Genomic DNA, 27,575 nt, shown 5'->3' with positions numbered 1-27,575 from the left:
CAGGAGGGGGGCCTGCCAGCCTCTCAGCTGATGACTGTCACAGGGAAGACCTGTGGTGGCTCATCCTCTTTGCCCTGGGAGCCTCAAGACCATCTCCTCCCTCCCCTCTCCACCCCTCTCCCAGAACAGCTACCACTGCCTGTAGGAAGGAAGCACAGAGGAAATCCAGACCTTTCCACAGATTCACATCAGTCACCTCATTTAGGGAGGATCTCACCCCCAGTTTGGAACGTGTTCCAAGTGACTGTGCCAGGGGAACACACGCTGCCTGAAAACACCAGCTAGAAATGACCAAAGTATCCTCTAATCCCATCCTGGCAGATCCTCCTTCTCCCCACCACCCCAAATAGGGCAGGCTCACCCTGACCAGCTCACCTTCATCATCAGCACCACGGTGTTCAAGGCTATCATGGCCATGATGGTGTACTCAAAGGATGGGGAGACCACAAAGTGCCAGACACGGTACTGGAAGGTGTGCCGGTTCTGGGGCATGTACCGGGTCAGGGGCTTGGCGCTGATGGCAAAGTCAATACAGGCCCTCTGGAATAAAAAAATCTGCTTCAGACCCTGGCCAATGGCAGCTGTCATGCTTCCTTTCTTCACGGGCTGGACAGGTGGGTGGCTCCTGGGTTCCTTGCCCTTTCTCAGCATCGAGGGAGCTCCAAGCTCGCGAACTGCAGAAAACCCACGGAAATGTCCTCTTTCCCCTCCCCTGACTGTACCTCATTCTTCTCCAGACTGCACTCCTCCATCATTTTGTCTCCTTGCTCTTGGAACGTAATGATGATGAGAGCCACGAAAATGTTGACAAAGAAGAAAGGGAAGACCACGAAATAGACGACATAAAAGATGGACATCTCCATGCGGTTGCTGCGGCTGGGCCCGCGGTCCTCCTCCGTCACATCCACCGAATGCTGCAGCACCCTGTGGGCAGACAGGTGAGAAAAGCAACCAGAGATATGCCCATCAGGACTGCCACCACACAGCACTCCTCCTCCAGGGACCCGCTTTCTGTAGCCAGCTCTGTCTGTCCACACTTGTGATAATGGTGAGATAAAGCTCTGCCCGTATCTGCTTTACGAGGCTGACCCTTCCAAGTGGCTACAGACTGTCTTAGGGTGCTTTGCCTGATGGTGCCCCTGATGGGAAAAGGGATTTTCCTCTGCTCCCAGAGGAAAAAAATTGCCCCAAGTTCACATGAGCATGGAGAGAGGTCTAGTCCTACGGTCATTGCTAAAATTGACCTAAAACATAGCTCAGGGCCACACAGGAGAAGGGATCATCCATCAGACACTCCCTGAGGAAAAAGGTAACCCCAGGCACAACCCCATCCTCAAAGGGGGGGATAAAAGCTCTTTTGCACCGACATAATTTCTTGTCCACCCTCTTCACTACCCCACAGTTCCCCTTGCAGTCCTGTGTAGGTGTTACTGACCTGCCCACCCCAATGGGAATGTGGTCACCCCCATTTGAGGGGACAGATGGAGCAGAATACTCACTGAGGCCAACCCTCCCCTGTGGAGACCGTGAAGAGGGTGAGCAAGGCCCAGATGATGTTGTCATAGTGAAACTCATGGCGTTTCCATTCCCGGCACTTCACTTCCATCTTGTTCTTCTCATGGTCCACATAGTTCCCTCTGCGAGGTTGGGAGAGAGCAGGGACCTGAGTTTTTATGCTGCCAGACTAGGAGATTGTGGTTTAAAACCCTGGGGATGGTGTGGGGGTGCAGTGTTGGGGGACACCTCTCCTCCTGTGGGGGCTGGAGGAGGAAATGGGGAGAGGCTGGGGAACAACCTGGGGGGGAAGAAAGAAGGAGAGAGCAAAAGGGAAGAGAGAAAAAGGAAAATGCCAACACAGCAATGGGGATGGGGCTTGGCCCATGCTGTCTACAAGAGACTACAGCAAGTCATGACCAAGGACTTGACTGGGAACCCTGGAAGACACTGCCCAGCACCCTGCCTCTGCCAGAGGTGTCAGCATCAGACCTACTGAACTGGGCACCTACATGCAGTCCTTCTGTGTGTCCTTAGAGCTGTCAGTGCAGTAGAAAAACTTCCCCTTGAAGAGCTGGACGGCAATGACAGCAAAGATGAACATGAAGAGCTTGTAGACAATGAGGATGTTGAAGACGTTCTTGAGGGAAGTCACCACGCAGTCAAAGACAGCCTGAAAGAGAGGGCACAGCTCACCCCGGGGACAACCCATGGTCCTGGCAAAAGGGGGGAGGACCACCACCAGACTACCATGTGGAAGGACATTTCCCATTCCTGGTGCAGAAAGGAGGAAAGAGCTGGGCCTTCCACCAGGCAAAAAGCTCTTTTAAGAATGAGTTTAACACCTGGAGTGCCCCCCCAGCACACACAGACACCGAGCAGCCCCTGAGAGAGCAGTGGGGATGGGTATTTACAGCCCCCATGTTCTCTGCAACCAGGGCTGCAGACAGGGGATGGCCCCAAGGATGCAATTAGCAGCACTCAGGACCAATTAATTAATAAACACCTCATTGTTTTGCATCACCCCCAATAAGGAGGCAGAGCCAGGTCCCCTGCCTGCAGGAGCAGCACCTCCCCAGGCTGTGGTCTCAACCCAGCTCTCCCAGCACTGAGAAGAGAGGGGAATGTCCTTGTGCCTCCTTCCTGGTGGAGACAGGTGTCCAGAAATGAGCTGATACGGGCTGAATCCCCCTGATGAGCAGGAAGAAAAGCTGGGGCCAATCCCCCCGTCTCTGGGGACTCACTCATCAGCCAAATACCTTCTTCTAGGGAAAAAAAAACATTTCCAAGAGACTCTCCTTGGTCTCTTGTTCTTCTCTGACTCTATTCCCCATCAGCACAGGAAGGTAAGTCCATAACCCTACCTGTGCTGCAGGAATAATCCATCTGTTGAGATGGGAAACCCCCTAGGAGGCAGTACCATGGCAGCACAGACACAAAATCCTGAGCTGTTTGTGAGCTGCTCTGGGGGGGGGGAAGATCATGAACTCTGGAAGGAGATCTGAGCTCTCCCCAAGCTGGGGTGGCCCATTTCATCTGGGATTTCCTGCCTCATGGCCACTCCAGCCCCACTTTCCCTGACACCTAACTCTGACACTTTGCAGAGATCCAGGCTTGCTCCTACCAACTCCCTGCACCTCCAGCTGCGAAGCAGCACAAAGGATGCTACGTTTGAAAGCAGGGCTCCCAAAACACAGCAAACACTTCAAAAACTGCTTGCCCACCATGCACGAGCCAAGCAACCCGTGTGGTCCCTGCACCAAGCACTCCAGGTTGGAGAAGACAGAGGCAAGGCAGGAGATGAGATCATTACCTTCAGCTTGGGCAGGCGCTTGATGGTTTTCAGGGGCCTCAGGACCCGCAGCACACGGAGAGACTTGATGGTCTTGATATCCCGGCCCTTGTTGGTCCTACCACGTCAGAGGGAAGCACAGGGACCAAGAAATGAAAGGGAGAGACCTCTCAGCCCTGGGGCAGGATGCTGAGGAGGTTTTTCAAGAGCTGACAAACACCAGCACCGCCACCCCCAGCACGGCTGAGGACAGGAACAGGAGCCCTGCCATCAGGAACGTGTAACTGCTGAGCTCTCAGCCCGCCTCAACAAGGCTCCTCCAACACCCACACTGGCAACGATGAAAAATAAGGAAGCACCTGTTCTGTGCTTGGTTTGTTCACACAAATGCTGTTGGTTATGGCTTTCTGCCTTGTTCTGTCAGTGCTGCCCAACATGGCCAGCCTGGTCCTCTGCCCCACGTGCATTTAACATCTCAGCCCTCTGGAGATCAGGGCTGCACTTGCCTCCACCTAAGGCAGCTGAGGGAGGCAGAGCTTACCAGAAGAATTATTCAGAAAAGCCCCCTGGTGACCCTCCTTTCTTGAATATGATGATTAATCCCAACCACAATACCAGGTTTTTTTTGCCTTGTCTGTTAACTGAAGCCCATGGGCTGGATCCCAGGGATGGAGCAGAGAGGTCCTGGTGAAGGTTGGCAGCCGTTTGGATCCACCAGGCACTCTCAAAAAACGTCAAGGAAATGACTTACAACAACAGATGCTCCAAATTACACAGCTCCTTTGCGAAGGTTAATGCAACAGGGAGCACAATAATGGGCTTAATCATTCAGAGATGTAAACAAAACCACTAATTAATAGTCCTCCCTAGGAGCACAGCCCCACAAATGCATGGTAAGAAACTGTATGAACAGCCCCGTGACTCACTTTGCACCTCCCATCTCCTTGCTCAATGTCAGGGCCTGGGGCACCTGACTGGGGGGCTGGGATGAGGATTTGAGGGCAGCACTCAGCTGGTGCAAGCTGCCAGCAAGGGCAGCTCGGTGGCTCTGGTTTACACCTGCTGAGGAGGGAACTCTTCAGACCTCAGGAAAAATCCCATGGATTTGCTTAGGATCTGCATGGGACAGAGAGCTGGGTAACACCTGGAGGAAAGCCTGGCTTTGCTGTGTCCAGGACTAAGGCTGAGCTCTCCCCAGTCCCCTGAGCTTGACATGACCCACAGCATCCCACGTCCTTGGAATCTGTCAGAGCTGAAGTCCCTGCACCACCTCCCCCTGCACCCCCAGGGTGACCCACATGGCATAGTTACCCCAAGGCATTCCTGTCAGGGATCCAGCCCAGCAGCCACCAAACAGCACCGAGGGAAAAAGAGAGAGGAGAAGCAGAAGGTAAGAAATGTGCTGGGGAAGCCACGGCAAGGTCAGAAGGCACAATGAGCAAACTACGTTGTGTCCTCTTGGATGGGGCTTGTGTCCAGGGAAAGACTCAGCTGGGAGCCCCTGCCCTCCCCACTGGAGGTTCTGAGAGAAAGGAGCAGGGTGAAACTTCTGCTGTAAGAGGAACCTTTGGAGTGAGCTGGTGGATGGGCATGTGGGAGTCAGGGAGGGACCTTGAGGCTTGGCCTCTGAGGGACCCTACCTGCAAGGCCAGACAGGCTGACTCCAGTGAAACACCTCCATCAAGAAGAAATCCATGGATTAAGAGCCAGAGCTGCAGCATGGGATGTCCTGCCATCCAGCAGGACAACTCCTTGGACAAGCCAAGGCAGTCCCAAAGGCCCTCAGTGTAACCAAACACCTGGCTGGGACTCAGCTCAGCCCCTGACACTTCCCTGCAGAGGGGCAAAGCCTAATAAACGAAACATTTCTTAAAAACCATCAAAATAACCCCAGGCCCTGGCTGCCTGTTGGTGAAAGTGGGGGAAGGTAAGTTGCAAAGGTGCTACTTGAACTCTGCAGCTGCTCTGTGATGGGAGATCAGAGCTCTGCTCCTGCCCAGCCTCCCACAGCCCATTTTGCAGTGCTTAAGGGTCCCTTGTGCTCCCAGACACGGGTGCTGAGGGGCACAGGGAGATGCTGCTCAGCAGCTCTGCTGGGTTCCTCGGGGTGGGGAAGCTCCTGCCCTTGCTCACCAGGTGCTGACTCCCCAACCTTTCCACCCCTCACCCCTTCCCACAGGCACCCCCACCCCTGGGCAGCTCAGCAAAGCTCGCAGCCTGGTGCCTCCTCAGAGGGTGCCTCGGGAGGCAAAAGTGAGCAGGGCCTTTAGTTATGGCTCTGGTTGTTACAGCTAATTTAATTTGGGCTCTTTGGAGATTGAGGGATTTCTATTGGGCTTTTTATTTAGGCTGTGTTTGGACTGATGGATGAGCTCTCCACATGGGGAGCTACAGGCAAGCCCTGACAATGTCTCACTGGGGATGCTCAGGCTCCAAGGGGGCAGCTGCAGAGGCACCCAGGGACATGGCTTTATGGGTGGACACACAGTGACATGGCTCTATGGGCAGGCACTTGCTTATTGGTGATTTTTGAGGTGGTTCTCACAACCAGCAGATGATGGAGACACCATTGAACAAGCTCAGAGACCTCCTGCTGCACCCACAGCTACCCAGGACCACCACAGGAAAACCAAAGCACAGAGGGGAGGCAAAAAAAGCAGAAAATCTGAATGGCACAGCACAGTCCCAGCACTTCTTGAACTGGAAAGGTGCAGGACCTGGCCACCAGCTGCTCTCAAACCACACAGTCACAGCAGCCCGGGCATCACTTTGCCCACCCAGCACCACAGAGGTGGGGAGGGGGAGAGGAGGGACACAGTTCCACCCCTCAGCCTCAAATCGAAGATCTCTTGGAGGGAGAAGAAAAGGAGAAGAATTTAAACATCACGGACAGAGTTTTCCTCTTGAGACCCCGATGGAGGGGGGGTGGGTGGCAAGGTAGGGACATGTAGAGCTGGCAAACGCCCTGCGGCTCGGCGGGAGCTGGGGGTGGTTGTGCACAGCCCCCAGCACTGCAGTGGTGATGGGCTGCCAAGGGGAGAGGCAGGTGTTCTTATAAATGTTTTATAATGTCTAAACCCATCAGAAACGGCTGCAGCTCCTTTGTCCCCCTCACCCCTGCAAGCCATGAGATCATCTCCAGCAGGAGCCACACATGGAGGTGGAGGAGAGGGACAATCCTGCACGTTTCCATTACAAAGAGCCCTAGACCACGACACAAGCAGCATGGAATCTACCCAGCTACAGCTCCAAGAGTGGGCAGGAGGCACAGATGCTGCTGCAAACGTACGTGGAGATGCAGAGACCTTCTCCCTGCGAGGGGGTTGGGAGATGCAGCCGAGGGGGGATGCTCGCCCTGGAGAATTTGGGTGCCCTGTGCCCAGGGGCCCTGTCCTGCCCTCCAGAGGTAAGAGGGGCTGGAAGGGGCACAGCACCTGTACTCACCCCTCACCACCTGCCCCAGCTGGCAGCAAGCAGGAGGGCAGAGCAGCACAAAAGTCATCCCTGGATGCTCGTCCCCCCCATGGCACGTGCATGGTGCTTTCCCCTTCTAACAGCCCCTTTTCCTCACTTTCACACACACACTTTTACCACCAATCCCTTTCTAGCACCTCCAGCTTGCCTTGCATTGCCCACAGCCTGGTGGCTCACCAAGCTGACAAACAAGGACAAATCCACCTATGCACTCCTGCCAGGAGCCATCCCAGAAGCAGAGCAGAAGGGGGCAGAGAAATTTAAAACAAAACCCAAGCCAGGGTCTAGTAGCTCTAATGCACAGTTCCACACTCCTCCCACCCTGGCCAAGAGAAGGACAACAGTCACTTACGCCAAGGCAAAAGCCACCAGTGCTCCCACCACCACGATGAAATCCAGGATGTTCCAGAGGTCTCGGAAGTAGGAGCCATCCTGCAGGATCAAGCCTTGATCGATCATCTACAGGGATGAAACAGTGAGAAAAAAAAAACAACAGGCAGAGGATGAGCAGCTCGGCCATGGAGTGGAAGTGGCAGCAGGCAGGGTGTGCTGGGGACAGGGACATTACTGGGGAGCAGTAGACCTGTCCCTGAGCCCCAGGTGTATATTGAGCAGCATCATATTTTGGGAGCCTGGAGACTGATAGGAGTGGTGCTGAGCACTCTTGACTCCTGGCACTAAGATTGAGGGTTTGAAGTCTCCATCATCCAAATTTAGGACCAGAATCAAAACACTGAGGCTCTTCCCACCCACTGGGAGGACGCTGGAGGACACAACGTCCCCGGCGATGCCAGCCCACAAGGGCTCTTACCTTAATAACCATCTCGAAGGTGAAAACGCCAGTGAAGACGTAGTCGAAATACCTCAGGACCTGCAGGGAGAGGGCAGGGGTGCTCTGCAGCCTCTGCCAAGCAAAGGGACTTGCCAGCACCCACCCCGACCCTGCCAGCCCCCCTACACTGGGGCTCGCCTGCCTCAGGGGCAGAGAGGGGATGGGTTTGCTTTCCCCCAACCCAGCGGATTCCCTAAGAGCTCAAGGTAGCCACAAACCCAGCCTGCACAGGTAGGACAGAAATCTGTCCTATGCGTGGTAGGAGCAGCTCTGAAATCATGCCTTCAGCATCATGCCCCCCCATGCCAGCCCCTGTCCACATCAGCATCTCCTGGTTTAAGACAATTTACAGTCCCCAAAGCCCCCTGCTCTGCTCCCCAGGCCCTAAAACCCCTGTGTGCTGAGAGGCATTTCCAGGGCTGATCAAGGGAGGCGAGGGGGAAGAAGTCAGGTTCTGACTGCCCTGCTCCCTGTCCTCCGTGTGCCCACCCAGAGAAGCCGCAGCCCTACAGGACCCCTGCCTGGGGGGTGGGGGACAGCAGGGGGGGGATTTGCCATCACTTTGTTCCGGTCAGAGTTGGTAAGGACGGGATCCTCTGCGGCGAGGGCGATGCTGCTGGCGGCGATCACCAGGAGGATGCACATCTCGAAGTAGCGCAGGTTGACGATGTAGTGGCAAGCCCTCCTCACCCTGTGGGGAGACAGAAGCTGCTCCTCAGCCTCTGGCACGCCCCACGTGCAAAACCCACCCCACCTCGCCAGCTTCCAGGGCAGAAAGATGGGCAGCAAAGCCTGAGGAACAAAACAAGGGAGCCCGAGGGGTGGCTTGGGCTTGCTGATCCCTTTGGTTGGCTGTCCCAGACACCCCCACCCCACAGCAGAGACCCCCTGGCCAGCCAAAGGCAGTTTGTGAGAAATTATGGGGCTTATTCTTCCAGGCTGCTGGAGCTGGGTGAGAGCTACAGGGGAACAGAAAACTGCAGAAAAAATGTAACCGGCGTTGACTAAAAAACGCAGTGAACAATCAGCAGTCAGGAGAGAAAACTATGAATGTGGTTGGCTCAGGTTTGGAAGATATTCAGACCCCTTCCCTAGGGGATCCCCCGTTTTCAGGGATACCAAGGTGTCCTTCCCTCTGCAGCCCTCCCCAGTCCTGGGCTCCTAGAGTCCAAAATATGTCTCACGGGTTGGTAGTGCTGAAGATGAACATGGAGCTGTGTGGCACCATTGCTTTGCCTGTCTCGCTTTTCTCCTTCTTCCTCTTCTTCTTCTCCATCTCGTCCTCGTCCTCTTTGCTCTCGGCCTCCTTCAAGGGGCTGGCTTCACCATCTGTCTTGTTGCTAACTGCAGGAAAGTGAGAGCCTTTGCCTGGCCTTGCAGGCAGGCAGCACCTCGGGGTGTCCCTGCCACCCAGGCACGTGCAGCCAACCCCCTCCCCGCTTTCTCTTTTGCATTCCTGTGCCACTACAGAGAGAGGGACCAGAAGAGGAGACACGAGCTGCTGGGAGGGGTTTCAACAAGGCCAGATTTCACATGCTGTCTGATTAATGAGACCATTTAAAGCATCTCACCTTGACAGTGAGGATGCTGCTAAGGGATTTGAGCGGCAGCGAGCTGGGCGGAGGCTGTGGATGTGTCAGGAAAAACAGGGGATGGGAGTGTTTTGCCCAGGCAGGAGAGGAAGGGGGAAGGAGTGAACCAGGTGAAGGGGTGGGTGGGAAGGAGGTGAGAAAGGGAGAAGCTCCCCAGGGGGTGGACGGTGGCACATCAGTGCTGTGTTGAGGCTCCTCTGCAAATCTGGGGTGCTGGAGGAAGATGAGGCAAGGAAACCCCTCTGGCTGATGGCTGCTGATGGGAAAAGCCATGCGAGCAGCTCTGCCATCCCCATAGGGTCCCCAGGGGCTGGGAGAGGGGCAAAGAGAGACAGGTCCTCACTCTGTACCACAGCGGAGTCGTGGACATCGATCATGATGGTGGTGCTCTCTGTGGCCTTCTCGGTGTTGGGGGTGATGGAGGAGAGGTCGGGCTCACTGCGGCTGGCGGTGCGGCTGCCCTCCAGCAGGGCCTGCTCGCTGGTGTCCGGGCTGCTGCAGTCCTGCTCTGCCAGGCTCCCCTTCTTCCCCCGGGGCAGCTCGGATGCTGTTTGCGGGGGGCTCCCCTCTTTGGTGGTCCCAATCAGCTCAGCATCACCAGCAGGGACCCCGTTTGTCCTGCTGGAAGGAGGTGCGAGGAGATAAGGGGAGAGGCCGAGGAGCTGCGGGACCCACGAGATGCTCCCCCTGAGCACCCACCTGACGGGCTCCTTGCCGGGCTCCAGCTCCCCCTGAATCAGCGCCTCTGCCGAGGACGTGTCCCCACGCCTGTCCCCATCCTGTGCCCCCTCCGTGGGGCTGGTCTCCTCCAGACCCATCTCCTGGCTGGCCGAGCGGCTCCCCAGGGTGCTGGCCGGCTCCTTCCCCTCCACCCGGGCCCTGCGGTGCCGGCTGCGCCGCTGGCTCGGCCTCGCCCGCGCCCTGTCCTCCGGGCCACCTCCTGCTCCATCCTGTTCGCCCGGCTCGCAGTTCCCGTGGCACGACTTCTGCCACAGCTCCTTGTCCCTCTTGACCCGGGGCGATGGGCTCCTCCTGTCCTCCCCACCGCCGGGGTTGGCTCCGGGGCCTGGCTGCTCAGGGACCTCGCCCTTGCCGCCCTGCTCCTCGGTGCATTTCTCCAGGGCGACTCCATCCCCCGGTCTCTTCCTGCGGAAGATGCTGGCGTGGGGGTTGATGAGGGGTGGCTCATCCTTGTTGATGCCTTCCTGGCTGGACATCTGCATGTGCCGGCGCAGCTGGCTGGTCCTCTGCTCCCACACCGACATGTGGTGCCGACGACGACGCTCCCGCCTGCAACCCCAACAGCCAGGGGTTGGTGTCCTGCTTTCACCCCCCCTGGGAAAAGTGTCCCCCCTGGATTTAGTTTGGGAATCCCGGGGAGAAGGAAATGCCAACCCCAGGGGCAATGGGCTGGGCTCCTGCTTCGTCCCCAGCCCTCCAGTATCCCCCTGATGCTGACAGGGGCTGTAAACAGGGATGCAAATGTGTATCTGCCCCTCCTGAAGGGATCAGGCTTATGGAGAACCAGCTCCAGCAGCCTCATAGCTGCCTGAAGCTCTCAGGCCACATGGCTGGCTTGCTGGGAGCAGCCAGTGACCCCCTTCCCCTGTTCCAGTCAGGCAGTGACCACCTTCTCCTTGCCTTTAAGGTACCTTCTTAAACACGGGCAATGCCTTTTCGCTGCAGTGGGGACCCCTTCTTACACAGGGGACATCTTTGCAATGCCAGCTCCTGGCAGCTGAGCTCCTTATTGGAGCAACGCTGCTCTAACACTAGAAATGAGGGTGCAGGGGATGCTGGCACCGAGAGCCAGCTTGATGGTGGTGAGATGGGGACAGTGAGTAAGAGCGGGGAAGATGCCAGGTATGAGATCTGCCTGTCTCAAGGAGAGAGAGCCCTCTGAGACATCTGCAACAGAGACCATCCCTCTGCTCAACCGGGCCCGGTACATCCTGGTGGGAAACCTGCCCGAGGCCGGGCAAGCAGCGGTGTTGGCTGCTGGGGGGCAGGGGGATGAGCTGAATTGGGCCTCTCCGTGCTCCTGGAAGTGCGTGCTGGGGATGCTCCAGAGAGGGCCGGGCTCTGCCGTGCAACCTCTGCAGGCACCAGCACCCCGGAGAGGTCAGACCTGCCCCTCCCGACACGACACACGCACACGAACTGCACAGCACGCACAGAGCCACGGAGGCAGGCACAGAGCCACGGGGGCACGCACAGAGCCACCACACACACGGACAGGGCTGCGGACAGGAGCGATCCGCCCAGCCCGGCCCCAGGGACAGACGGACAGCACAGGAGCCACAGACACCCGCCCCCGCCGCCCACATACAGGTGGCTGCTGCGCGGCTCCCACATCGACATGTGGTGTCTCCTCCGCCTGTCTCTTCTGGGGAGGAAAAACAAACGGGTTCAATCCCCCCTTCGCCCCTCCTTTGGGTCGCTCTGGGCAGCGCCGGGAGGTCTCTCCCTCCCCCCGGGGCAGCCGCTGCCTCTTTGCTGCGGGGATGCTGGAGGAGCTCCTTGCACACACAGCCTTGCAGGGAGCTGCCCCTGCTCACACTCGGGTCCCTTTGCACACACAGCCTTGCAGGGAGCTGCCCCTGTTCACACTCGAGTCCCCTTGCACGCACAGCCTTGCAGGGAGCTGCCCCTGCTCACACTCGGGTCCCCTTGCACACACAGCCTTGCAGGGAGCTGCCCCTGCTCACACTCGGGTCCTGCACCCACACTGCCCTCACCCCAGCGTGGCACAGCTGCGTGCCAGGGATGCAGAGCTGTTTCAGGGGATGCCACGGAGCCTCTCCCCACCCTGGCCAGCCCGGCAGCAGCAGGGTCACAGGGAGAGGGAGCCCTTCAGGTGTCCTAATGCAGCCCTGGTATTTAACAGCTCTTTCCAACTGCTCCAGATTCACTTCTCCTGAGCAAGACCAAGACGTGGTGATTTTGCAGAGGAAGGGACGGGTCTGAGGTGCTCAGAGCCATCACCATGGGTTAAAACTGCCCTGAGACCCCAGTGGGGAATGTGAAGCTCCCCAGCAAATCCAAGACACAAGGCCAGGGCTGAGATGCTGCAGAGCCCCTATCACCCGAGCAGACCTGGCACAGGGAAGTCGAAGAGGGTTGTCAGTGCTCTTCACCCTCCACCCACCCTGAGATCAGGCAACTGGGGAAGTCCAAGGCTTTAACCTTTGTGTCAGCATGGAAAAGATTCAGATAAAATCATTTGGGTTGGAAAAGACCTTTAGGATCATAAAGTCCCACCATCAACCCAGCACTGCCAAGGCCACCACTATCCCATGTCCCTCAGCACCACATCTCCACGGCTTTTAAACCCCACGAGGGATGGGGACTCCACCACTGCCGTTGGCTCCAGGGCCCAACAAACCTCCTGGGAAGGAATTGCTCCCAATATCCAATCTAAACCTCCCCTGGCACAACTTGAGACTGTTTGCTCTTCTATCTCATTAACCTGGGAGGAGAGACCAAACACCCCCACCTCACTCCAGCCTCCTCCCAGGCAGTTGCAGAGAGCAAGAAGGTCTCCCCCCCCCAAACCAGCCTCCTTTTCTCCAGGCTGAACACCCCCAGTTCCCTCAGCCACCCCTCATACCAGCACAGCTCCAAGCAAACAGCCACGAGCAGGTGCCAGTGTGGACGAGTGAGTTACAGGGTTTGCTTTCTGCCAACGCCACCTGGGTGTGAAGAACGTGCAAACAAATGCCCCTCCCAACCCCAAACACGGGGGGCCAAGCACCCACCTGCAGGCAGAGCTCAGACAGGTGACATGGGACACATCTCACTGCCACCCTGCCCATGCCAGCTGAGACCACACTGTTGGCAGAGGGTGAACGGCCCAGCCCAGCCACACTGCCAGGACCCCACGGGCAGGGACCCACTGCTGTCCCTGCTGCTCCTGGCCATGCCTCCAGCCACACCCAGGCACCCGGGGGAGGCAGCACCCAGCACCCACCATGCGTCCATCTGCCCACCCACTCCTCACACAGCCCCGAGCCATCTGCACCACCAGCACCCGACTACAAACACGATGCTGTGATCGGCACCGCAGCCACCCACACCCCACACCCCACACCCCACACCCCACACCCCCCTGGCCACGTGGGAGCCGAGTGCCACTGGACCTCTCTGCAGGCAGGAAGGTCTGTACCAAACCTGCACTGGGTACACACACAGAAAGGGAGCCACCCGAGTCCAGGACTGCCCAAACCGGGTTGGCTTCACCGCTCTGGGTTTCCAACAGCCTCTGGTACCAGCTCTGCCCCGGCTCATCCCTTGGGATGTCTCCAGAGTCCCTCCCTGGCTTGCTGGCACCAGTGCAGCACCACCAAAAGCACATCAGACCTGATGCTGGAGATGCTCGCCCCCACAGCATCCCACTCCCTTCCCTGCCCCTGACACTTTCCAGGAGGGAGGAGCTGGAAAAAAGATCTGTGAATACCGATGCCTCCCATTTCAACACTGCTAGCACAACAACAAAAGGCTGAAGAGATCTGTTTGTCCAACCAGTTCTGTCTGAGAAAACTCCAGCATCCAGGGATGCACAGTGTGGGCCTTAAGTGCCCTGATACAGTCCAGCTCCCCCTCTTCCTCTCCTATCTGTCCCTTCTCCAGCCTAAATCCCTCTATTCCTTGCTTTATCCAACACGGCAGTCAGATTTTGTCATGACACACGTACCCATAAACTCACTTCCCAGTGCTTGGCCAGGCACAGACTTACTCTGAACATCCCAAGCACCCCCAAACCAGGGGGATATCTGCTGCTGCTGGGAGACCAGGCAGGATTTACAGTCACCCCCAGCCCCTGCTGCCCCTTAAAGCCCCGGGACCATCACATCCCAGTGCTGCCTCTGACCCCTCCTTTCCTGGGACACAGGAAAAATCTGCAAGATACTCTGCCATGTATGAGCTTGGCAGAGTTTCAAAGCAGAACGAAACCTAACATTCCCTGGGATGGGATTCTATTAAACAAACAAAAAAAAAACCACAACCTCCAAAAAAACTCTGTATGAAATGTACTAATGTACTGCTTAGGGAAACAAATCAAAACACCTTGTTCCAGTGTTGACTTCCAAAGTTTTATGTGATGGAAACCATATGACATGGCAAAATAAAGGCCTCTAGAAAAGAAAAAACCAGCATTTTCTTCTGCTGAAACATGGAAACAAGGCTCCTCAACACCATGCCAGGGGTTTATACGGCTTGGGGGCTTTTTTTTCAGTTCTGTACAATCAAACATGGTTCCTCAGACCTGCTCCATCTCTCCCAATGGCATTTGCTCCCAGGGAAGGAGCCTGGGGGGATTTCTGACCCTGCTGGTCCCTTCTCCCTCAGCCCTGGCTGCAGTCCTGCAGCTCTGCTGCCATGGAAGAACACTTCCCAGGAACAACTATTACCCCTCCTGACAAAAAAATTCAGATATGTTCTTCCTCCCCAGCCTCCTTCCCTAACCCTAGCAGCATCCCTGAGTTTCTGAGCTGTACGTTTGGGGCACAAAACCTCTTTTAAGCACATTTCTGCCATGCCCAAGCTCTGAGGCTGTTGCTTGAGGCAGGGGTGAGCAATCCCTGGTCCCATGGGGTGAGATGGTCCCTGACACCTCTCCAAAGGCAGTGCTGCTGGCTGCAGCACGTTCCTACATCTCCATCCATCCCTCAGGAAGTCACCCTAGGATGGAGCCACCCCGGGGTAGCAGTGCTGAGGGGTCACTCACTCGATAGCTGGCATGTTTGGGGCAGACATGGGGCTGACTTCTTTGGCTTTCTGAAGGGCGTGCTTCTGGTTAAAAGCCTCCTCTTCCTCCTGCTCATCCTGTGGAGGGAAGAGGGGAGATGCTTAGAGGGGCTCCCAGGTTTCAAGGGAAAGCTCAGCCATCAGAGGCAGCGAGGGCTTGGCAGGAGAACAGGGGAGCAGGCACCTCTATTTCCAGAGATAACCTTGACTTTATCGTGGGAGAAGAAAAAAAGAGCACCTGGAACATACCTTGGTGAGCTCCTGAGCATTGGCCAGGTTGTCCACTGCAATGGCCAAGAACACATTCAGCAGAGTATCTGCAAGCAGCTAAGGATGCACAAGCCACGTGTTAAGGACATGGGAGCCATCGAGTGCAGGTGGCCCTGATGGCTCCTGACCACCTCAGCGAGGAGCAGCCCAAGGGACAAGCTCCTCACTCATCCCTCACTCAGCCAGCCCTCAGGGCACCTCCAGACAGCTCCTCCTCTACATTTGGGGTACCCAGAGCTGTCCCATGTGTGACAGGATTAGAGAGGGGAGGAGGGAGCAGTGGGTGGGGAGAGGGGTGGCCCCAGAGAGGGTGATGTGACGGGGCTGTCTCCACTAACAGCCCAGCAGCCAGGAGGATACAGTTTCCAAACAAGGTGAGGACGATGAAGTAGATGGAGGACCACATCCCTGAGCGCACACCCCCCTGGGACCTGATGCCATTGTACATCACCTCGTTCCAGTCCTCACCAGTCAGGATCTGCAGGAAAACAACAAGTCAGCAGTTCTGTCACCTTCTTGTCACCCGGACAGCCACCTCAGTTGCTCCCACAACAACCGATGTGCAGGAGCTGAGCACAGAGACCCTGGGCAGCAGACAGCCCAGCTCTACAGCTGCAGCACTTGGGAGACATGTTGGGCACTGCAGAGGATTCAGGTCTCCTCAGAAGAGTTTTGACACTTTTCCAGCTTGTGTAACAGAGGTGGGAGAGTTCCCACCTCTTGGCATCTACTTCGCTACACAGGAGGAGAGGGAGGAAGCAAGTTTTGTCCTAGCAGCTGATGGAGGGGAATATGTTTGGTTTCAAGAGCCCTCCTTCCAGCCAGCAAGGAGGGATCAGATGGTTGGTCCTAAGCCACCTTGCAGCCCAGCTCCTACCTGGAACACGGTCATGATGGCTGCAGGGAAAGTGTCAAAGTTGGCAGAGGGAGTCCCATCGATGAAGTTAAACCTGGAAGTGGAACAGGAAGACGTAAGCGGGTCTGAGTACCAAGGTCATCAAGCCCCTGACTGCTGTGCTATCAGCTCTCTTGTTTTTAGGAGGACCTTTCCCCACTCTGAGGAAGGTCTCCTGAGCATTTGGTGCCAGAACCCAAAAGATGTCCCGGCCAGACAGACCCCCAGAGCCCAGAGGCACCTGTGCAAGCAGGGGCTGTTGTATGGCAGAGGAACTACTGATAGTAGCAGGCTGAGGGGTAAGGCCACATTCCTCCTAGGCACATAAGAGGCTGTCATCACTTGGCTTTGACACCAAGAAATTCTTTTTCCCAAGACTTGAAACGACCTACCTGCCTCCAAACAGCTGCATTCCCAGCAGGGCAAAGACTACAATGAAGAGAAAGAGGAGGAAGAGCAGGCTGATAATAGACTTCATGGAGCTCATCAGCGAGACCACCAGATTCCTCAGGGATGCCCAGTACCTAGAAACCAGAGACAGTGCTGGAGCACTCGCAGGGAGGCTGGCAGGAGAGCAGGAGAGACAGGGTCTGGACAGAGGGTGACAGGCACAGAGGGTTGGCACATACTTGGTTATTTTAAATATTCGCAGGAGACGAAGGGCTCGTAGGACGCTGATCCCAAAAGAGGTTCCTGGTCTGAAGATGGCCCAAACCACTTCAAAGATGCTTCCTATCGTCACCTGAGAAGCAGATACAGCTATGAGCCAGACAGAAAATGTGGGAAATCTTCATGTCCCTGAAGATGAGACACCCACCACCCTGCCCAAGACTCGCTGTCTCCATCTGGCACAAGCAGACAGAGATCCCCCCCCACTGCGAGGGACATCCTGCCCTGTCCCCTGGGACCCTGCACTGCAGGGACCTGCCAAACATCTCCTCCCACAGCCACAGCACCTCTGGGACTGCTTACCCCACAGTCAAAGCAGTTGAAGGAAGAGTGGAAGTAAAGGCGAGGCCCCATCCCATACATCTTTAAGGACATCTCCAGGAGGAAGAGTCCAAGAAACAGGAACTCTGCATAGTCTGAAAGAGAAAACCCAGACGTGCTGCCCTTGGGGTGCGTGGGGCACCCACCCATAGCCCACGTGGCACATCTCAGGGGTGGGATAACTCAAGGATCACACTGCTTCTCCAAGCTACCAGGGCCTGAGATGAGGGAAGCAAGGCCAGGCTGGATGGGGCTTTGAGCCACCTGGTTTAGGGGGAGGTGTCCCTGCCCATGCAGAGGAGTTGGAACTGAATCTTCAAGGTTCCTTCCAACCCAAACCAGGCTGCCATCCTCTGATTCTAAGCTGGCCTGTGAGGAGCTAAACTGTGTATAACAAAATACCAGTTCCACGAGGTACTCTTTCAGAGTAGGTGTGGCAGTGTCCTGGAAGGTTGAGAAGACTAGAGAGCAAAGCATGGAGCAAAGGAGCTCTTTAAGAGAGAGGCTGAGGTGTCTGCAAAGACATTAACTGCAGGGGAATATTCTCAACCTGGATATAAAGCATAGCACAGCTGGAACCTCAGTGTTCCAGCACTGCACCTCGATGTTCTTGCTGTGAGTGGCTCAGAACTGAACACCCCTGCAAACTCACACCTTGCCCACAATTCCTTGTGGACATTCCAAGATGGATCTCCACAAGCTTTCCATCACTACAGTTCTCCATCTCAGGATAAACCCAACTGAGACCTGCAATCTGTTTCTCTCTCCTGACAAACCCATCAGACCTACAGGTCATGAGGCCAGTAATGTGCTCCAGGTGATCCTGCTTTAGTGGGAGAGGTGGATTAGATGGATGTTCCTTCCAACTCTGACAATTCTGTGACTCTGTCAAAACTCTTCCATTTTTCAGCACATGAGTGAGGTGGCCACGGGTCCAAGGGCAGTGTTGAACGAAGTGGCTCTACACAGTCTTTTGTTCAACAGTGAATGTTGTTCAGGTTATTTCCCACCCAGCTCCACCCCAGCATGGCTCTGGTGGGATTCATCCCCATGTTCCCTGCAGCCAGGAGCGAGGGGATGCTGTGGCCCCCAGCTGCTGGGGGCAAGAAGGCTGAAGGAGGTTTTGGTTGCCCACACTGTGCTCTCATACCCACAACAAGGCACTCACAGAGGAAGTGGGTGAGCCAGGCTGGCTGGTTGTGATGGACGATGGCCACACAGGCAGTGTTGAGAGCCACCAGGCTCAGGACAATCCAGTAGAAGACCTGGGATTTCACCATGTGCCGAACGGAGATGCGCAGGAGCCGCTCCTTGTGCCGCAAGTAGGAGGCCCCGTCCACTCTGGCACCTTTGAGGCCAGAGTGACTCAAGGGGTTACCTGTGGGGAACGAGGGAGAGGAGGCTGCTCCAGGCAGGGGCAGAGAAGGAATTGGGTGCTCCCAGCTCCCCTGCAGCACCAGGCGGGACAGGGGGCAAGGGGTGCAGTCAAACAGCAGAGGTGGCTGGTCCGTGATGGGTGAGACCCTCACCACTCAGACTGGCAGAGGTTTTGGGGACGAGAGGTCCAAACAACACTAACCCAAAGTTGGATGAAGAGGTCTTCTCTGTGCCAGCCTCCGCTCGCCCACGGAGGAGATGTCCACGCAGTGCTCCTCGCCGGCGTCCGTCCGGTTCCTTTTGATGGTGGCTCTCCTGAGCACTGGGAAGGGAAGGGGAAGGGGTGTCAGTGGCCTCGCTCTGCCAGCTCATTGGACCCTGACCTGGTGACCAGCACTTGCTAAACCAGGCCTGGTAACAGGACAGAGATACCCAGGTGATCCAGAGATAGCCCTGTGTAGGACCAGACATCTCTTGGTCTCCACACTCTCTCAGGAGTTACGCTGCCCCCACAGCCATCTCGGGGCTGCAGACCCCACTGGGGCATCCCCAGACCTCCCATCACACCTGGAGGGTTTCAGCCTCCTGACGCAGGTAGGCAGAAGGAAGGGACAGGCAGATTTTTAGGCAGGGTGTTGCTTGTCTTACCTTCTAAGGCTGAGGTCCCAGAATTTTTGTTCTCTTCAGCCAGCATGACTTCCTCTATGCAAAAGACAGAGTTCAGCATCAGGAGACAGGACACAGCTGGCTGAGCACATCAGACCTTACTGCCTTGTACCTAAGGGCTTTGCTCAGCCCGGAGGTGGTTGCTCCAAGCTGTGAACTCTTTTTGAGTATTGGTTAAGTGTCCAAAAGCAAATTCTGGAAGGTGAAGAGTGGCACCACCAACACATTGCATCAGAAATAAAAATAACTTGGAACCAATCCTTCTTCCTCTGCTGGAACTAATCCCACTAATGAGGCTGTAGGCAGGTCTGGGGATCAACACCCCGCCCCAGGACCACAGCTGAGGGCTGGGCTCAGCCCTTGTTTCAAGTTACCATCCTTTTTCATCCTTTTTCAAGCCTGAACACTAAATGAAAGGATAAATCTTCCCAGAGGGGAATGCACCAAACTGATCCCCAGGAGGTGTGAGGAAAGAAAGAGCTGTGTCAGTCTGGGGACCAAGTCCCATCAGCTGCTGTGTACAGCTGGGTGTCAGCAGGAAACCTGGAAGCTTCACCTTCTCCAGCCCTCACCAGGTGGGAGCCCCAAGCTGGGAACTGGCAGGAGCATCCCCTCCGGATCTCTGCAGGACTCACTGGAGAACCACGGTCACATCCACTGCCCCTCTGCAGGGGACCCCGGCAAACATCAGGAGAAAGGAAACCCTGGCAGAGCACAGCTCCCAGCAGTGATGCTCACACACAGCTTTCTCTGGAGACATAACAGTGCCTCGTGCTCAGAATCACAGCTTCATGCTACAGGGTGTGAGGTTCCATCAGCTGCTGGGGAGCCCCTTGCTCTCAGCCTGCCTGGAGCACCCAATGCCCCCAGCGCCAGCACCTGGACAACTTCGGGGTCGTGCTGGGTGATGATGCTCAGGGATCCCTTCCCTCTGCATGACCAGCACCCCCAGGAGAGCCCTGCTTCCCCCAGCCTTTACCCGCTTTGTCTATCCAGGCCCGGTATCCGTTCAGCTCCCGCTCGATCTGCTGCTGGCGCCGCAGCTTCATGAAGGCTCGGCGGTTCTCCACGCGCTCACGTTCTTTGGCAAACTCCCTGGGAAGGACAAAGAGCCCCAGTGAGTTACCCTGAGCCTCGTCTCTTTCCCCACCTCTCCAAGGAGAGGGTTTTTCCAGGGCTTGAGACATCCCCACCGTCCTTCTCTGGACTTCAGTGTCCCACGTCCCAACCGTTCTCACTGCAGAGAAGCTGGGTGCAGCTCTGCAGAGGTGAGGACAGGCAGCACCCATGGGCTCTGCAGAGGTGAGGACAGGCTGCACCCATGGGCTCTGCAGCAGCCAGGAGGACAGGCTGCACCCATGGGCTCTGCAGAGGTGAGGACAGGCAGCACCCATGGGCTCTGCAGCAGCCAGAAGGACAGGCAGAACCCATGGGCTCTGCAGAGGTGAGGACAGGCTGCACCCATGGGCTCTGCAGAGGTGAGGACAGGCTGCACCCATGGGCTCTGCAGAGATGAGGACAGGCAGCACCCATGGGCTCTGCAGCAGCCAGAAGGACAGGCAGCACCCATGGGCTCTGCAGAGGTGAGGACAGGCTGCACCCATGGGCTCTGCAGAGGTGAGGACAGGCTGCACCCATGGGCTCTGCAGCAGCCAGAAGGACAGGCAGCACCCATGGGCTCTGCAGAGGTGAGGACAGGCAGCACCCATGGGCTCTGCAGCAGCCAGAAGGACAGGCTGCACCCATGGGCTCTGCAGAGATGAGGACAGGCAGCACCCATGGGCTCTGCAGAGGTGAGGACAGGCTGCACCCATGGGCTCTGCAGAGGTGAGGACATCCAAAGCCTGGGCAGCACTGGCCACAGCTCACACCCTGCCTGATGAGCACCTGCGTGCTCACAGGAACTCCTGGGCACAATCACAAACGTGCTGCTCAGTACCCAAGACATCTGATTGCACCTACAGCCCAGCCAGGAGCTGTGCCACAACACCTGGATGCAGTGGGGCTACAGACACCACCTCACATGCAGCTGGAATACCAGACCAGGCTGGTAAGCATGGTACCCTACCCAGTACACACGTGCTCATGGCAACACACGGGAGACCCACGCAGGTTTTTCACCCACCCTGCATGAAGAAGGACTCAAAGCCCTAAGCATGTACACAAAGGGTGTCACTCACACACACACACACACACACATAGAAATGGAAATATTTGGCAGAAAACACAGGGGTGGCAGCATATGCAACCTGCCAGCCCCACCAAAGGTTGAACGTGAGATGACACACCCAGACCTCTTTCTAGGATGTCCCACGCCCTGTCCTTGCACACACCCTGTACCTGGGGCATCTCAGCCCCTACTGACAATCACATTTCCTAGAATCACAGACTGGTTTGAAAAGAACCTTAAAGATCACCTTGTTCCAACCCCCCTGCACAGGCAGGGACACCCCCAGTACCAGCCCAGGGTGCTCCAAGCCCCATCCAACCTGGGCTGAGACACTGCCAGGGATGGGGCAGCCACAGCTTCTCTGGGAAACCTGGGACAGGGGCTCAGCACCCTCACAGGGAAGAATTTCTTCCTAATTGAGCATCCCTCACACCAGCCATCCCTCCCAGCACACCTTTCCTTCCTTCCAGCAGCATCAGGGGGATGTCATCTGCTGGCTGCAGCTCTCATCCTGTCCTTAAGTTGCACAGAGGAGCCCAGACTGTGCCCTCAGCCCTGTCCCAGTCCCTGGCTGCCCTGAGAGCACAGTGACTGCAAAGAACAAATGGCACCCCTCCCCCTGCAAGACAAACATCTCCCTTCCTGGAGACTGGCAGCGACCTTCAGAAAAATGAAATAAATAATAAAAATTAAAAAAAAAAAAAAATTAAAAAAAAAAAAAGAATTCAAAAGTATTGAAAGAACTGAAAGAACTGGCCTGTCTTCTGCAGAGAGAGTTCAAGTGCCTTACCCCAGCTGAGCTATTAGACCCTTAATGCTGTGTGGGCTTCCCCGTGTGTGTGTGTATGTTTGTGTCAAAAGCCCTGAATGTTCCCTCCACCTCCCATTTCAGAGCCCCAGACAATTCAAGCGTTTTTAATTCCACCCCAGGAAGGTGAAGGTTCCTGCCGCTCCGGCATTAAGCAGGGAATGACTCTCCCCCTCCACTGCTGGATTTCAGACTGAAAGGAGACTTTCTTCTCAGGGCAGGGATGGGGGAGAGAACAAAAGGCAAGGAAGAGAAAAGCAGCCTGGGTGGAGGGAAGGAGGGTGGGAGGAGATGGGGGAGAAGGAAGGGACCTCCCACAGCCAAGGCGAAAGGAACTCTCAGTCTTGGGCACCACCTCGTGCAAAAAGCCTCCTCCTGCCCTAGCTGGAGGAAAGGCAGGGCCATTGAGGCTGTGCCATCACCCCCCACCAGCCTTTGTTTGTCAGCAAACTGGGATGTCAGGAACCAAGAAGCTGCGGTGTGCAGCCAGGGTTCCTGGGGGAGAAGCTGCCTCCCCTCCATTGGTTCTCCTGAGTGCTCAGCCCCTGCCCCACAAGCCACAACCCCGAGGCAGATCCCTGGCAGCTTTGCCAGCCAGACCCTGCAGATCTCTTCTGCAACCAGGAGAACCTGGTTTAAGGGAATCTGATTTACAGAATCACAGAATGGTTGGGGTTGGAAGAGACCTTAAAAAAGACCATCTAGTTCCAACCCCTCCCAACCATGGGAAGGGGCACCTCCCTCTAGACCAGGATGCTCTGAGTCCCACCAAATTTCCACCCCCTGGGAATGTGGCCACTCCCTGACACCTCCTGCTTGCCCATCCTTCTGTCTCCCAGCTCCTCCTCCACTGTGGCCAGCACCTCCTTCTGCTACCTGGTGGGAGAAGCCATCATCATGTGTCCACAAGGAAACCCAGAAGGACCAGCTCAGCTTCCAATCACTTTCTCTCCATACAGGGATTGGGACCATCTTTTCAAGTGCCCCTCTCATCGAGCACCATTTCCCTCTGCCCAGCCCTTTGCTCCAGGAGCCCTGATTTGCAGGAAGCCCCACGAGTCCCAGGACAAGGTCCATACAGCTGTGGCAGGGTCTCCCAGGGAGCCACTTCCCACACACTTGATCCCTAATGGTGCTTAATTGCTTCTGTCCATTAGGAGGAGGAAGGGGTGGCAGAGAGGGGAGGGAAAAAAAGCAGTTAAGCTCAACTTAATGAATTATTGCATTTCAGAGAGACACGTTACCGAGCAGGGCAGCAGCGGGGGCTGGTGACATCTGAGTGGGTAGGAGATGCTGACAGATCAAGGATTGCTCAGAGCCAATTTGCAGCAGCAGGGAGAGATAATGCTGGGTGAGTGAGAACAGGGCCAGCAAGTGACTGACAGCTGCCTGGGAAGGCTCCAAGCCACAGCCAGGGCAGCATCACACTTGCCTCCCATGGAAGGGCTCTGCTCCCTGGCACGCCTGGGTTCTGTCTCCAAGGATGGCTCATCCAAGGATGAGTTTTGCCTCCTGAAGAGCTCAGGGATGTGCTGACCCCGTGAGAGGCTCAGGGAACTCCAGCAGACAGCACAGTCCCCAAGAGCAACGTCTCTGCTCATCCACAGGGGTCTCCCGGCATCAAATCTTGATGCCTCCAGCACGAATACCACCCATGACAGCTGAGCTCCACTCGTGCCAACCCTCTGTCACTGCAGCCCCTCACTGCTCAGCCTGCTAAAGCCAAGGACACGCAGAAGCCATGGGGACAAGCACTGAAGGTGACAGTGGGAGCTGAGGAGCAGGAGGCCACCTCTCCTCCTCTGCACAGGGGCACCACCTATCCCCACACCGGGACCCAACCAGCCCAACCCTGATGGTTCTCTTGTCCTCTGCTTGCAAAGTGTCCTCCACAGCCTTGGCACTCCTTCCACATGGCCACAGAATGTCTCTGCTCCCAGCAGGAGACCCGGGGGACACCATGCACACACCCTGGGGACACCCTGCCTCCTCTCTCACACCAGGGCAGCAATACTTTCACTACACCCTCATGCTCAGCTCAGAAGGCTGGAGAGCCCAGGTCTGGTTTTAATGGGAGAAAAACCCACGTGGAAGTACCCAGCTTGAAAATGAGTCCCCTGTTCTTGAAAAGACAAGCAAACCCCCAATCACAAGAAAACCAACAACCATAAACCAGTTTCAAAGAAAACAATCACAGATACTGCAACCCATTCTTATACTTTACGAAGTTTCTTTGAGTCCAGAGTGAGTATATTGCACCAGTCACATCAGTCTTTGGCCACCATGCTTTGAAACAAGCCAGCTTCTTCAAACCACTCAACTCATCACCTTTTGCCACACTTAAAGACACCTCCAACAAACCAGTTGCCAAATGGGTCTTGAAATGATGTGAGGCAGCAGCAAGGATGGGGTGGGAAGAGAAGAAATACTGGGTTACACGCTGAGGATGAGGCTATGGCACTGTGCTGCAGTGAGAAACACATCTATAATGGGATGTGTAACAAGGAACACCATCTGTAAGACATTAGGTAATGCTGCTGCTCTCCTCAGCACTTGCAAGTTCTCAGCTCACAGCTCTGACTCAGTTTTGGGCAGCACAATTGGAGGAAAAACCACTTTCCACTCCAGGAAGGGTGTCAGAGAAGGTTATGGGACAGAACTGCCAACAGATGGTTTGGAAAGCACGGCTCAGACAGTTGCAAACCAAGGGGATCAGATGGTATTTACCCAAGAGGTGTAAAGGAACTGCAGTCTGAGTGCTGAGCTGACTGTGCAGTCTGTAACCTGGGGCTTGGGCTCAAACAGGGGGTGCCAAGCAGGCACAGCAGAACTGGCACCTCAGATGGGATTATGGCACTGAGCAGACAGCAAGGGCAAGGCCAGGGGGTGTCCAAGAGCTGCAGAAACCTCTGCAGAGGGAAGATGTGCTTCATAGGCCTGCTTGGAAGGAGACAAGATGGTTTTTGGGTAAGGGTAATTGAAGTTCACTCTAAGTCAAAGAATATTTAAAGTCAGGTTGGGTTTTGAGAGACCTGATCTAGCTGAAGGTGGCCCTGCTCACTGCAAGAGGGGGGTGGACTGGGTGGCCTTTAAAGGTCCCTCCCAACCTGAACCATTCCATGATCCCTTAATGATTGTCTTGAGGAAGTCTTCCCATGAAGCACAAACGAGTGAAAAGAAAGAAAAGGAAAGAAAAGGAGAAGAGAAGCATCCTGTCTCTTGTCTCCCCTGTCCTCAGCCTTTGCCCATCCCTGGGTACCCCGGTGAGAGCCCCCTGTTCCCTGCACGGTGAAGGCTGCAGCAAGGAGTGGAGCACACAGCTGACAGAGCTAAAGAGGCCTCATTTATAGAGCAGCAGCAGCCACACGAGGTGGGGAATGAAAAGCTGACAAGCTGTTGGCAACACTGAATGGTAAAACGGGCAGGAGCTGGGAGATACCAGCTCTGAAACCATCCATTACATCACTGTCCCATTTAAGAAGGGACAGATGCTGATGGTTGCCTTCCACCCCAAAAAAAGCTGGTGATTGCCTGCCTGGGTTTCTCTGAGCCTTTTGATAAGTTTCCCACAGCATCCTCCCAGAGAAATGGATGCATTATGATCCAGACAAGTGGCCCATATCATGGGTGGGGAAAAGGCTGAAGACCACATACAGGTGTGGGACCTGGCAACTGTTCACAGGCTCCAGGATCCACAGGGGCCCCGTGCTGCTTGGGATCTTCACAAGTGATCTGGATGATGGGATCAAGTGCAGCCTGATGAAGTTTGCAGACGATGAGTGGGGAAGTGGACACAGACCCAGAGCAGCCAACAGCTTGGAGAGCTTATGTATGTTTTAAAGCAGAGAAAAATAAATGACCGAGAAGACTAACATCACCAGGAGAAGGGAGCCACCAACATGTCAGCACAGTGCCTTGGATTCAACACCTTTCCCAGGGTACCAGTGCTGAGCTTTGCATCTCTGTTCCCATTGCTCAGAGAAGTCTTTTGCTGGCAGTGCTGTGCCAAAGGCAGCAATAGCACAGTCCACCCATGCTGCAAGGTGGAAGGTCTGGTGGTCCCGGCAGCAGGAGGCAGAGGTGGAAGCTCAGGATTTTTTTTGTCTCTTCTCAGGCAGGGCTGGACTGAGCAGCAGAGCTCCACTGCTTCAAGAGCCCCGGGCTTTGTTCACAATCACTCCCACCGGGTGATGCAGCACTGGGAAGTGTCACTCCTCCCCTCCTCTCCTATGCTCCACTTTTTATCCTCAGCAAGCTGAGAAGAGTTTCAGAGCCTCCCCTTGCAAGTGACAGCGATCTGCAGATGAAAGGTGTGTGGCCAAGTACCACAGGTGAGTTACAGCATGGAAATAAAAAAACCCAAACCTCACCGAACCAACGTTCAACATTTTATCATGTCAGCTCTCCAGGAACTTCCAAGAGCTCTAATCAACGCCTCCAGCACAGAAATACAATGAATTCAGAACCAACCATCAAGTGTGAAGCCCACAATGCAACTGCTAGATATGCCAATCTGCCACTGCAAAACAAACAAACAGCCACCTACGAGGTATGAAGAACTGATAATGCTCGTGATTCACTGGGGACATCCTGTCCCCTTCGCCCCACAGGAGAGCCCAGCTCCCTCTTGCAAGGATGGACCTGGTCACAGAGGAACTCAGCACCTCCAAAGCCATCCACCAAGTCAAAGAGCTGCAGCCACGACCACACCTTTGCTGTCATTAACCAGGATGATGGAAATTATCACAACTCCAAAAGCAACCCGTTAGCATGAGCCATCTGCCTCCTGCTTTGCCAGGGGGATCAGAAATGAGCCTTTTCACCTGAAGCCTTCAGGCAAGAGGCAGTCCACAGAGCAGATTTACAACGAACCACAAACAGGAGCAAATTTGAAGGAGCTGAGACACGCTGGCAAATAATGTGCAAAGCTAAATCCAAGGGAGAAGTCACCAGATCATCTCTTTGTGGGGAACGCTTCTTCCCCACCCACCCAGCTGGCTGCAAGAGGAACAATTGTCCCCGGTGCCAGCAGGGGACATGGCACATCAGGCAGGAGTGGCTCTTGTCAGGCAGCATCCTTCTGAAGGGCTGGGAGCCCTCCACAGAAAGGGGGGACAGCAGACACATCCCTCATTGCATATGGATGCCCAGCTGGCTGCTGAATACAGATAAAGACCTCAAGGGCTCCTTTGCTCTGCTCTGTCCCACACACCATGGGGGTGGCACAAGAGCTTCCCCTGAGCAAAGTGACCAAGTGTGGCCCCAGCAGCCTGGGGGGTCCAAGGCACTGCAGCCCCCTCCTCCTTACACCCCCTCCTCCACTCAAAAGCAGCTCCCACCAGTGAATCCCCAAACACGCCAGGGCCATGGGCATTTTACATCCCACCTGAGCCACTCCCTGAGATGCTACAGCCAGTCAAGGAATTAAAAAAACAAAAAAAACCCAACAACACACCAAGCACCAGCC

General features: G+C 55.7%; 1 protein-coding gene across 1 annotated transcript in view; it reads right to left on the bottom strand.

Annotated features, from left to right (window-relative positions):
- The window catches only part of CACNA1E (calcium voltage-gated channel subunit alpha1 E), a 96,279-nt gene that overhangs the window by 21,987 nt on the left and 46,717 nt on the right, over positions 1 to 27,575 (bottom strand). The window contains exons 9-31 of the mRNA XM_071751451.1: positions 20,110 to 20,225; positions 19,113 to 19,166; positions 18,667 to 18,786; positions 18,256 to 18,465; positions 17,070 to 17,182; positions 16,727 to 16,839; positions 16,490 to 16,621; positions 16,080 to 16,152; positions 15,563 to 15,680; positions 15,182 to 15,249; positions 14,913 to 15,010; positions 9,884 to 10,474; positions 9,528 to 9,805; positions 8,777 to 8,936; positions 8,154 to 8,283; positions 7,572 to 7,631; positions 7,113 to 7,219; positions 4,598 to 4,609; positions 3,308 to 3,404; positions 2,007 to 2,167; positions 1,500 to 1,637; positions 723 to 924; positions 376 to 540 (exon numbers count right to left, since the gene is read on the bottom strand). Coding sequence (XP_071607552.1) covers positions 376 to 540; positions 723 to 924; positions 1,500 to 1,637; positions 2,007 to 2,167; positions 3,308 to 3,404; positions 4,598 to 4,609; positions 7,113 to 7,219; positions 7,572 to 7,631; positions 8,154 to 8,283; positions 8,777 to 8,936; positions 9,528 to 9,805; positions 9,884 to 10,474; positions 14,913 to 15,010; positions 15,182 to 15,249; positions 15,563 to 15,680; positions 16,080 to 16,152; positions 16,490 to 16,621; positions 16,727 to 16,839; positions 17,070 to 17,182; positions 18,256 to 18,465; positions 18,667 to 18,786; positions 19,113 to 19,166; positions 20,110 to 20,225 — 3,316 coding nt within the window. The remainder of the gene's footprint in view (positions 1 to 375; positions 541 to 722; positions 925 to 1,499; positions 1,638 to 2,006; positions 2,168 to 3,307; positions 3,405 to 4,597; positions 4,610 to 7,112; positions 7,220 to 7,571; positions 7,632 to 8,153; positions 8,284 to 8,776; positions 8,937 to 9,527; positions 9,806 to 9,883; positions 10,475 to 14,912; positions 15,011 to 15,181; positions 15,250 to 15,562; positions 15,681 to 16,079; positions 16,153 to 16,489; positions 16,622 to 16,726; positions 16,840 to 17,069; positions 17,183 to 18,255; positions 18,466 to 18,666; positions 18,787 to 19,112; positions 19,167 to 20,109; positions 20,226 to 27,575) is intronic.

This window comes from Heliangelus exortis, chromosome 8, assembly GCF_036169615.1.
Source record: "Heliangelus exortis chromosome 8, bHelExo1.hap1, whole genome shotgun sequence".
NCBI classification, from domain to species: domain Eukaryota; kingdom Metazoa; phylum Chordata; class Aves; order Apodiformes; family Trochilidae; genus Heliangelus; species Heliangelus exortis.
This window is presented reverse-complemented; position numbering and strand designations above follow the sequence as displayed.